This window comes from Ctenopharyngodon idella, chromosome 7, assembly GCF_019924925.1.
Source record: "Ctenopharyngodon idella isolate HZGC_01 chromosome 7, HZGC01, whole genome shotgun sequence".
Lineage (NCBI taxonomy): Eukaryota > Metazoa > Chordata > Actinopteri > Cypriniformes > Xenocyprididae > Ctenopharyngodon > Ctenopharyngodon idella.
The window spans coordinates 19,225,488-19,237,744 of NC_067226.1; the positions used below are offsets into that span (position 1 = coordinate 19,225,488).

The 12,257-nt window shown below is 36.7% G+C and overlaps 2 protein-coding genes across 2 annotated transcripts; one reads left to right on the plus strand and one right to left on the minus strand.

The window, feature by feature from the left end:
* The first annotated feature begins 329 nt into the window (after positions 1–329).
* Positions 330–6,595, plus strand: mfap1 (microfibril associated protein 1). The gene is made up of 8 exons (XM_051900363.1): positions 330–546; positions 880–1,096; positions 1,184–1,316; positions 1,409–1,596; positions 4,954–5,223; positions 5,309–5,468; positions 5,549–5,638; positions 6,161–6,595. Exons 1-8 carry the CDS (start codon positions 465–467, stop codon positions 6,338–6,340), a joined length of 1,320 nt encoding a protein of 439 aa, XP_051756323.1. The 5' UTR covers positions 330–464; the 3' UTR covers positions 6,341–6,595.
* Positions 6,596–6,664: 69 nt separating this feature from the next.
* On the minus strand, positions 6,665–7,780 carry hypk (huntingtin interacting protein K). The gene is made up of 4 exons (XM_051900367.1): positions 7,548–7,780; positions 7,126–7,181; positions 6,970–7,021; positions 6,665–6,877 (listed from the first exon to the last, which is right to left on the minus strand). Exons 1-4 carry the CDS (start codon positions 7,707–7,709, stop codon positions 6,782–6,784), a joined length of 366 nt encoding a protein of 121 aa, XP_051756327.1. The 5' UTR covers positions 7,710–7,780; the 3' UTR covers positions 6,665–6,781.
* Between the last annotated feature and the right edge of the window lie 4,477 nt (positions 7,781–12,257).

A 12,257-nucleotide genomic window follows, 5' to 3' on the forward strand; every position in this document is an offset into this window, starting at 1 on the left:
CAAAAAATAAAATGAAATTTAAAACAATAATACAATGACCAAACAATCCTAAAAGCTTCTAACACTGTTTGAAGGAGATACCATATTAATTTGAGCGAGAGGAGAGCATTACTGTATGATTTTAGAGTAGAAAACTATATCTATAAAATGTAATTGGTTTCCATAGTAATTGTTCGTTAAAAATATATAAAAGTTAATATTAATAAGAATATGTATTTAAAAAAGTATCGCTTTTACCTGATTACTATTATACAGCTGATAAATTATCTTCACCAAAAGAAAAGGACAGGAGAATTGAAGGTAGGAACTACTAAAAAGGTCAGTGTTTCCAGGGGAGACTTTTACGTGCAGCAGTTCCGGAACGTCCATGTTAGTGGATGAAGAACTGTAAACAGGATTTTTACGCAGACTTTCGCCGATTGTGTATTTTTCTTTTGTAAAGGGACCCGTGTGAACTGTCCAAAATGTCAGGACCAAACGCATTAAATTCCAAGCAGCCGCCGATTCAGTCGACTGCTGGAGCTGTGCCGATCCGCAATGAAAAAGGTATTTGTCGGAAAAACAGTTAGCTTTGACTATTAGCATGTGTTAATATCATGCACGAATCATAATAGAGAAAACGTTTGAAATTCTTTGTCTTAAACATAGTAAAACCATTGTAGTTAAACTGATTTGGAAATTCTTGGTCTTAAACATAACAAAACCGTTGTAATTAAACTGATTTGGATCTTGTCCCGTATTCTGAGTATATTCGTATATTGAGACTGGTGGTGGTTGTCTGAGAAAACGTGAAAAGAAAAGCAAATTTTGCCATCTTTTAATAACCGTACACACAGCTTTTGACAGTATCATCATTGTTTTGTTTTTATTTAATTTCAGGTGAACTTTCTATGGAGAAGGTGAAGGTGAAGCGATATGTGTCAGGTAAGCGTCCAGATTATGCCCCAATGGAGTCCTCAGATGAAGAAGAGGAGGATTTCCAGTTTGTTAAGAAGGGTAAAGAGGCTGAACCAGAGATGGAAGTTGAAGAGGAGGAAAAATCGGATCCTCGTCTTCGACGTCTCATGAACCGCGTCTCTGAAGATGTTGAAGAAAGGTAAAGCTTAATCAATCTAAGCAAATAAATTATTCTTGTACTGGGGATCTGTTGGTGTTAATGTGAAATGCATTATGTCTTCCACAGGATTGCTAGACACAGGCAGATAGCAGAGCCAGAGCTGATTGCTCAAAGCAGTGAGGACTCGGATGAAGGAACCTGGCACCCTGAGCGAGAGGAGAGCAGCGAAGATGAAGAGGAGGAGGAAGTTGATGATGAAGTGGGTCACTTGACAAGATATTTAGAAAAAGCGAAGACTTGTTTATGTATTAAATGAGTTTACATAAAAGTGGTGTTATTTCTTCTGTATAGGAAATTGAGAGGAGGAGAGCAATGATGCGTCAGCGTGCACAAGAGAGGAAGAACGAGGAAATGGAGATCATGGAGGTGGAGGAGGAGGGGAAGTCCGGTGAGGAGTCTGAATCAGAGTCAGAGTATGAGGAATACACAGACAGCGAGGATGAAGCTGAGCCTCGGTTGAAACCAGTGTTCATTCGCAAGTGAGTTTCTTAATATAAATTAATCTTAAAAAGCACCTATTTTTCTTTTTCTTTTTCTTTTCTTTTTTAACATATTCAACATTTCTTTAGTGTTTAATGTTGCTGTTTGAGCATGAAAAATTTCAACAAAGTTACAAAGCACAAAGTCCACTCCAAAGGGAGTTATTTTCTATATCAGTAAGTACTATGGATGTGCGCAACGACTAATTTAATTAACGTATAAAGAAATTTTGCAGCCGACTAGTCTAATCACCCTGAGCATTCACTTAAGCAACGTTAATAGACCATAATAGACATATTTATTCAAATCAACTGAATCAATAGGCAGTGCAGGACCAATAAGTTCAAACCCAATAGTCTATTATGAACAGATTTTCTCAAATAAAAGTTAGTCCGTAGCATGTTAAAGGGCATATTGCAGGTTGAGTCAATTGTATAGAAAAATAATGTAGGGACTAGATTTTCTTTAAAATATACTTGTAAATGCGCTATTGAGGCTTCTGGAGTCGTTTTTGTGAGAGAATTTTACTTCCGCATCTGAAAATCCCAAATTGGGAGTGCGGTCAGTCTCTGATTGATCTGTAACCATCATGTCTCCCGCCGGCGGACGAACCACAGACAGTATAGTGTTATTGTATGTGTTTCATGTTATCCTTTATTCATAAATTCTGTGTTATAAGTTTATTCCGTGCCTATTCACTGATAGTGTGAGGGTGTATATGACGTCATGTGTATGTAGTTGAGTGAACTTGAATGTACATACATGGCATGAATGAAATTGGAGTATTACCAGCACATAATTCAAAACTCTTTTGAAAAGTGTGAGACTGTATGCTTTTGTGTTAATGTACATATTTGTATTCATCAATGTTGAAACTGATTCACGTAAAAATTACAGTGAAGAAACATTGCGTGTGGAAGTTTATTTATTTAATATCATCCTTTACAGGAGTATTACAATGTTGAACTCCATCATATTGCCGGGATGATAATCCTCCGGTCTAAAGTGAAAGCTAAACACCACCACATTTTTCGAAGCAGATGCAGAAGTGAAGTCAAAGTATAGTCTTTGGTGAAGTCCCGTCTCTTCACCTGCACAAACGCACCCAAGAACGGAAGATAGCACCGTCTTTTTTCTTGTTACCTGTGGACTTTATGTCCTGACAGGCTGGAGTTTGTGCAACCTCCACAAACACAATAATTCCATTAACGGTGATAAATTAAAATACTAAAACTACAGAAAACACACTGAATCACGACCGCTCCTACTGAATACTGCAACGCAGTCAACACGGAGCCCGGCAAACAACTCCCTCTCATGACCTAAAATGACGCGATGTAAAACAGAAAAGAAAAAAGCGTTTTTACAAACGGTCAAAGAAACGGTCACTTTACCTACTAAATTTGTGCCCTTGTGTCCTTCTCGTGTATGAAAAGTATCTGTACACATGAATGGGGGCAAAGTCACAAGAAAAGCTTGACATGTACTGACAACCATACATTTAAGCGTATTCTCTTAGTTAGGATGTTGATATAGCAACTGTTCAAGTGTCAAGAAAGTTTCAAGCAAGCTTAATATAAGCAAGCTTAATTGTTATATACTAGCTTGACATGACATAGAAGAAAACGCAGTGGACATTGTCATAGAGTGGACATTGGAACCCACCATGAGTGCCACAGAGAACAAAATGAAAATTATTAAAATTTAAAATGAAATTATTTTGTTTTCCGCCTGCAGATATAAACTTTTCAAAATAATACATTAATTTAATTTTTAAGATGTTACATTAACATGTTGATAATTTAAACATAGCCAATTTAATTATAAAGCAAAACACTAAATGTGCACAAAAAAAGTAAACAACTAGTATTTCAAAGTCGACTAGCAGCAGCAGTACCGTTTAATCGACTAGTCGGCTAGTCTTGCACATCCCTAGTAAGAACTGTTTCTGAACTCCCTGAAACGCTTCGATTATAGTCTTGAGTTTTTTCCCGTGAACGAACACATCACAATATTCCTCATTTACATAATTCCTGCCCAATTAGTTAGTAGTAGTTAGTATTAATTAGTAGTGTGACTTTTCTAAAATGCTTAAAGTGGTTGACTAATCACAACACACTGATCCAGCTGACCAATCAGAGCAGGGGCTTCATAGAGACAGGAACTAAACAGAGCGTTACTGACAGACTGGGATAAGAGGTGCTGCAAAAATGTGAAAGATAATTTGTTTTTTAATGTTCAAGCATAAAAACCTATGAAAGTTTGTGAACCACTTGCAGAATCTGTGAAAATGTGAATAATTTTAACAAAATTTAAAATTTTAACCATTTCCAGCAGTGACTGTATGATTCTCAGATCCATCTTTTCACACTGAGGACAATTGAGGGACTCAAACACAATTATTAAAAAAAGTTTCAAACATTCACTGATGCTCCAGAAGGAAACACGATGCATTAAGAGCCGGGGGGTGAAAACCTTTTAATTTGAAGATCAAGGAATATTGTACTTAATTTGTCTTCTGGCAAACATTTAAGTGTCTTCTGTTGCTTCTGAAGGGCAGTACTAAATAAAAAATAAAAAAAATCATATTTAAACAAAATAAGAAAAGTTTGGACATCTTTATCCTGTGCAAAGGTTTTCACCCCTGACTCTTAATGCATCGTGTTTCCTTCTGGAGCATCAGTGAATGTTTGAACCTTTTTTAATAGTTGTGTTTGAGTCCCTCAGTTGTCCTCAGTGTGAAAAGATGGATCTCAGAATCATTCAGTCACTGCTGGAAATGGTTCAAATACGCAAAAGATGCTGGAAATCTGAAGAATTTTCGGGGCCTGGAGGATTTTTCTGAAGAAAATTGGGCAGTTTAACTGCTCAGGACAAACTAGGGACTCATGAACAACCATCACAAAACAAAAAAACGGTCGTAGTTCATCCAGGTAACCACACACAGTATTAACAATCAAGGGTTCACGAACTTTTGAGTGGGTCGTTTTTATAAATTCAGCAATTTTTTTTTGTCTTGTGGACCATATGTAAACATTTTTTATGTAAAATATCTTACTCAGGACAGTACTAAATAAAAAATAAATGGATATTGTATGTTACTTCCTATTTTGTTAAAATTATTCACATTTTCACAGATTCTACAAGGGGTTCACAAACTTTCAAGCAGCACTGTATACTGTGCTAATACTGAAATAAAAATGAATGAAACCTAAAATTAAACTTTAACTTGAAATGAAAACTGAAAATATAATAAAAGCTAATTCAAAATATTAAGCAAAACTATAATAGTATTTAAATAACACTATTAAATACAGTAATTTATTCATCAATTTCTCATCAATATGACATTTCAGAAAGGACAGGGTGACAGTCGCAGAACGAGAAGCAGAGGAGCAGAAACAGAAAGAACTGGAAGTCGAAGCCAAAAAACAAGCTGAAGAGCGGCGCCGCTACACACTAAAGATTGTAGAGGAAGAGGCCAAGAAAGAACATGAGGAGAACAAACGTACTCTGGTTGCTCTTGAAGCTCTGGACACAGATGGGGAAAATGAGGAGGAGGAGTATGAGGCCTGGAAAGTGAGAGAACTGAAGCGCATTAAGAGGGACAGAGAATCCAGAGAAGCGTGAGTACTCATTTTCACAAAAAAACATTACCTTATTCTAGAAAGTGTCATTAGAAATCTGACATGGCATTTCTTTAAATTACAGAATGGAGAAAGAGAAAGCAGAAATCGAAAGGTTTCACAGCCTTACAGAGGAAGAGCGCAGAGCAGAAATGCGCACAAATGGAAAACTCATCACCAACAAAGCAACAAAGGGCAAATATAAGTTTCTGCAGAAGTATTATCACAGGGGAGCTTTCTTCATGGTGAGTGATGAGCAGATCATCATTACCAGATTACCATAATTTGTTGTTTTTGTCTGATATACATTTCATCTTCTCTGCAGGATGAAGAGCAAGATGTCTTCAGGAGAGACTTTAGTTCTCCAACTCTTGAGGACCATTTCAACAAAACAATCTTACCCAAAGTCATGCAGGTCAGTGCCATATATTTGAATCCAGAAATTAGAAATAAATTCCATTTTATAGCTGTATAGTTTATTCTTCAGATCAGTTTATTTTGAGTGTTGGGTTAGTTTTCCAAAGGTAGCCATGTTAAACACTTAAAATCAGATTTTGGAAATCCATTGCCAATTAGATTTTGGATTTTGAGATCTGAAGTTGCGATGAGACGGAAATAGCGGCAGAACTTTTCTAATGTATTGTGACATACATCTGAGTGAAAAGGATTATCGTAAAGGAAAAAAATGCTTCATTCCCTTGGTTGTTGGATGGAGGCAGATCAGAATGCGAATGTGTGGTCAATTGTATTTAAAGGGGGGGGGTTAAGCAGACTTAATAATTTGGGATATTGTCTGTTTCATTAAGTAGTTTGTAGCAGCTAAATGTAGTAACTACCTTATAGCAAATCTACTTTAATGTCACATTTTGGGCGCGTAACTTTAGTAGTCTAGCATCCATGTTAAACACTAATATAACTGATTCAATGTGTTTTGTAGGTCAAAAACTTTGGACGTTCTGGACGTACAAAATACACACATCTGGTGGATCAGGACACCACTTCATTTGATTCTGCCTGGGCTCAGGAGAGCGCTCAGAACAGCAAGTTCTTCAAACAGAAGGCAGGGGGTGTCAGAGATGTGTTTGACCGGCCTACAGTGCATAAGAGGAAGACATAATCCTGTTATTTATGCTAGAAGAGCAAATTCAGCTCAAACAAGGACACTTTTAAAATCCCCTGCCCCACATCACCCTTGTTTTACATGCTAGTGTTGGAGAAATCTTATAAAGCCATCAAATCTTTATTGCATTTGGATCGTGTACATCTAGATAATGTTTCATGTGTACAGGATTCTGACTATTTAGTTTCATTATTTCTAATGTGGAAAAAAATTTACTTTTTGTTTTGTGGTAATAAATTACTATGATACTGATATCATTGGTTCATTTGGAATGCATTACCAAAAAGAAGGCGGGTGCTTTTAAGGAATGAAAAAGGTGAGTTGTACTGTTAAAAATGTTGCTTTATTAGAGACTAAATACAGTGTGAAAAAGGTTTTATCATGAGCAGGGAGAAGGCAGTCCAATGTGTCCATACATCTCAAAGCAGTCACATCCACTCAGTTGGTCAGTGCGATCAACGCCTCCACCACATTTCCCATGTGTTCTCTCAGACTGCGCTCCGCCACTGCTCGAGGAATCTCCATCTCTCCCATCTGTGAGGAAGACATTATCATGTTTATTCATTTCCATGTTAAATTAAACAGGTTCACGAATCTGGCATATAAAGACACTCCTATATACTTACAATGAGCTCCACATCTTCTTTCTTTATCGTTACTTTGGCCAGCTCTTTTTCTCTGCGGAAGCGATAGAAAGGAGTATTGTCATTGTGGCCATTAACCATTACTTCTAAAGTATTTGTTTTATTGTTAAAACAAGACGAGGGATCAAAAGTTCCAACCTTTCCTGTTTCGCTTTTTGTTCTCTGGATCGTCTGTCTCCAATCACGGACATTGCCTTTAAAAACACCCGTCAAATACGCATGAAGATTAATAAAGTCACTCATTTATTTATATTGCTTAAGATTATGGGGCATCTCTTTTTTAAGGTTGATTGGCGACGTAATCGAACACATTAATTCTGTTTTGAGTGAGGTTAAGTCTCACTTCTCTCTTCAGTGCTCACTTAGTAGCAAACTTAACTAAGCCGGCTGAGCAATCCACAACTGAAACATGACAATACTAAAACTCTATCACAATTTGTGTGATTACAGGGGGTGCACCATAGTTATATGAGTGTTAATTCAGAAATCTACTGTCGCACATGGTTAACGTACTCAGCTAGCCAAGCTATCTTCATTCGCTTCTGATACATCTAACTCACCGTTTCCAAATTCGAGCTAGATATTTCTTTTTCCTCCGCATAGTCGGTAACCTTTTCCAAATCAGCAGCTCCACTATCATGTTTTCGGGGTTTTTCTGTTGGTTTTCCCGTGCAGTTCTCATCAGCCTCCAGGTCCAAATCCACATCTCCCTCAGCCGCCATGTTTGCTTCTACACGCAGCCGGAACGCAAATCAGTGATGAATACACCCGGACGGAGATTCATGTAACACACTATGAAGTTCACGCGACACCGAAATTATATTAACAAAATAGAAATATAATACTCTGTAAACTATAAATCTCTACATGGGTCAATAACAAATAAGGAGAAATCTTTTTAAAATCTACTTTAAAACACAAATCAATGGTGTGAAATCATTGCTCAAGCTGTCCATTCAGCAAATCTGAAAAATAAAAAAATGTTCTGGCTCTTATATATATTATTAATATATATAAGAGACAGATATATATATATATATATAAAATGAAAGTTCCCAAGTATGCTGGACACTTAATTGTTGACCGTTTTTCCCACACAATCATTTTAAGTCATTATGAAATCAAAACAATTTTTATGGAATATTGCAGTATTTATTATAAACGATTTATACATGCACAATCTTTAATCAAAATAACTTCCCTCCCGCTTTTTCTTTACTTCCCCTTCCGCTTGCAACAGCAATGCTTCTCTGATGACGTGTTTACCGGCGCGAGGGCGGGGCCTGTCAGTCTCACAAGCAATAGCAAATCAATCAATTCCTGATGAAAAAAAAAGTCCTGCCCTACATTTTTTTTTTCTTGCTCGGGAAGCCGTTTCTCGGACGTTTTTTGCCGACTTTAACCATGAGCATATATTTTTTTTTTTTTTTTTTTGAGAGAGAGAGAGAGAGAGAGAGAGAGAGAGAGAGAGAGAGAGAAAATTACAGTTTTTGTTAGGCCTATCTCTGAAAAAAAAAAAAAAAAAAAATGTAATGTTGATAGAACTGAAGTCCGGATGCTTACAATTTGCAATGTAATAAAATCAACATTTCAGACAATGTAGGCCTATTTCATTTAATAAAAGCATGCACACAATTAAACTGCCTCACTTATAAACAGACAGATGTTGTTTATATGTTCCAAAGCTTTCACCTCACTATTTTTGTCCCTTAATAGGTTTACCATTGACAAATACTTAAAGCAACACTGTTACTACGTGCCTTTCTCTTCCTCCTGGGTTTTCCACCTCCTCAACTTATAATCTGCTTAACAAAAAGGACGCCTTTTCAGAGAACACCTGAAATGCAGCACCTGCTCTCCTCTTCTGCTGTTCTCTGTTGAATATGTTTACAATCTTTGAGGAATGTTACAAAGTTTTCATAGGAAGCCTTTCCCCAGCATTACCAGTCTATTTATTCTACTGTACGACTGATCTCTGACAGACACTGGACTTGGAGATTTCCTCTGGTAGCCGGATCAGTGTGGGAAGTGATGCGTTGTCGCTGTTGCTGGGCACAAGTAAGCTTTCCTGCATGTGATGGTAGCACTGTGTGAGCTTTAGCATTTAGAGATTGACCTAAAATGTAGTTTGATTTTCTAATTTAGTAGGGCAGCACACTTCAGTGAGGATGGGATTGAGCTATGGCTGTCAAATTAGTGAGTAGATGAAGAGGTCATGTTTTTGGAAAGTATTGGCTCTGCTACAGTATGTCTATGATGACAAAATTTGGAAGGGAAAAATCAATCGTTCCTTCATGCTTTGATTATTTTTTTACTGGGCATTAATGAGCTTTAATAATGTTCTCAAAATGTTAGCATAAAAACATTATTTATACATCGTCCATGGAATGTTTTGTTTTTTTTCTGTAATGCTGTAGTTAGATTTTCATCTAACATTTTTAAATACCTATTACTACTTGTTTCAGAATGTTGTTAGAACATTCAAAATTAACATTCCCAAAATGATAAAATGGAATGTTCATGTTCCTTTAACATTCGCATAACCAAGAAAAAGGATTTAAAACACTAAAAAAAAAAATGGATGTTTGGAATATTCAAACATCCATTGTTGGTCATTACATGAACGTAAATGTTGTTTTTCAGATGTGATGAAACAAAGATAGTAGCGACATTAACCCTGCAAACAGGGAACATTCTCAGAATCTTGGCCAACGTTCAGGCAAGGTTCTATCAAACTTGTGAACAAATGTTCTTACAGTAACGTTGATTCTCATAATGGCCAGATTGTAGAAAGCCTCCTGTGTGTGTATCTGTGGATGACTGTTTTCCATCATTTCTTCTAAAGCCCATTAAATAACATAGATCAGATGTTTCTCATGGAGCTAGCTGAGTGATTTGCATTGTACGTTGTGCTTTTGTTCGAACAGTGTGCTAGTGTCCCTCTCTCACACAAGGCCCCCAATTATCAAGTGAAAAGACCTCCAGTCATTCTGGGTGTTTCACTCTGAGGGAGAGATTAGAGGTTCATTGAATATACTCTGTATACTTTAAAAGACACTAATTGGTTTAGAAAAGTTCATGCCTGTGTGATGTAGCTAACCAAGGATTAAAGCTGCTAAATTAAACGGTCAGTTCCTAGTAACACATTTGTTGTTATGCACCTATTTACAGAACAAATAACAGAAAAAAAACAAACAATAAAGCAGAATGTTAGTTACAAAAATACATTATTTGATTCTCTCTAAACATATTTCTTTTTTTTTATAGGCCCTATAACTTTTCAGAACTAAGACAAACAGTAACAAATAGTCAAAACAGCTTCATGGGTATTTACATGGAAATTCATTCAAAATGTAACAGGTTATCATGTAACTATGCGCTTATAGACACACGTTAGTCATACATACATACATACACAAATATACTCATGTCCATATACATGTCCACTTCTTAAGAGAGATGAATACAATGCCATGCTGTAATTTGCTGCCACTCTGATAGCTGCATTCTATGAACAGTGTTACGTAATGATATTGTGCCCGACAAAGGTTTTAACCACATGACTCTGTGTGACTGTCAATACTTTGAAAAGTTCTTTCCAGACTGGAATAGTATACAGAGTCTGTACTGAGAAGTACTCACACAACAATAAACTCAAACACTCCCTCAATAAACTCAAATACTCACTCAAAAGCAGTCTGCTTTAAATTCACATCCTGCTATTAATTTTCCTGCCAGATTTTCATGGCCAAACTACTGCACGAGACCTACAGAGCATTAGTTGACTGGAACATTTTCTTACAGTTAATGCAACGCAATCAAAAGTTTTTTTGTTGTTGTTTGTTTTTGAATTTTATTGTAGTGCTTTTTAATAGAGTGGTGAAGGTATGACGTCAGAACCCGGAAGACTAATTTGCACCGTTTATTTTAATTATGAGTCAAATAAGGTCTGTGGTAATTATAACTTGACGATATGTTGAAGTTTTCTTCTACAATGTAAACTGAACACACTCACAAACGGTCTTATCTAGTTACTTATTAGAAACATACGTTTTTAAAAATAAACAACTGCTTCAAATTTCGCGTTTTCGATATGGGTGTGTGCAATTTACATTGTAGAACAGAACGTCAATATATCGTCAAGTTATGTTTACCACAGATCTTATTTTACTCATTAATTGCAAACCCCTATTATAAAACCCCATAGGAAAATCTCAAAGGAACCAGCGGAGAATCTTCCAGGTTCTGACATCATACCTGCACCACTGGGTCGTCTTTGACAGTTGCACCATGCCTTGCGCGTTTCTCCGTTTTTCAGTGGTTAGTGCTGCGTTTTAAGTCAAGATGTCCGAAAAAAAAAAATGCTCCAGAAAAAAACGTTTCATGAACCATCTACAAATAACGCTTTTGCTAAGCTAACGTTTTGAGAACATTATTATAGACCAGATAACTATGAATGAACATTGTATTAACATTACTGGAAGAATATTAATTTGTTCATAACTTTGAGGGAACCTTAAAGCCAAAGAGCGAGAATGTTAGCCAGAGTTCCTTGTTAGCTGGGTTGCCAATCGCAGCACATTTGAAGATAATGTATATCAAGAAAAATAGTTTTCAAGTTAAAGAACATGTTCATTGTGAATGGCAGCGGAAAGGGATTGTTCACTCTAAAATAGAAATTTTGTCTTCATTTACTCACCCTCATGTCATTCCACATCTGTAAGACATTCTTTTAACTGCAGGACACACATTAAGCTATTCTGAAAAAAGAAAATTGTCCATACAGTTGGGTCCAATGTCATTTGGATCGCAACGTTCTTCTTTTGTGTTCCACAGAAAAAGTAATGCCATGCCATGGAATGTCATGAGGGTGAGTAAATGGTGACAGACTTTATATTTTTGGGTGAACTAGCCTATTCCTTCAAGCATGATTTCTGAATCAACACCACAAGTTTTTTTTTTTACCGTATGTACAATGTCATCATGTTTGTAAATGATGCTGAAGGATGGTGAAGAGTTCAAGTGGGACTGTGTTTGTCAGACCCTGCTGTCTGGATTAGTGTGTCACTCTACCGGAGAGAGAAGGTCATCCAGGCTGAGGACTAAAAACTCCAGGATAATCCCAGCACACATCCTCACACACACACTGACCCAAATATAGAGCTACAGGGCGCCCTGCATGCTACAAACTCATAACACAGCCCGTGACACTAAAGAGACATGACACACATTTACATATATGATGATGTCCACTTCACTATAATCGTTAT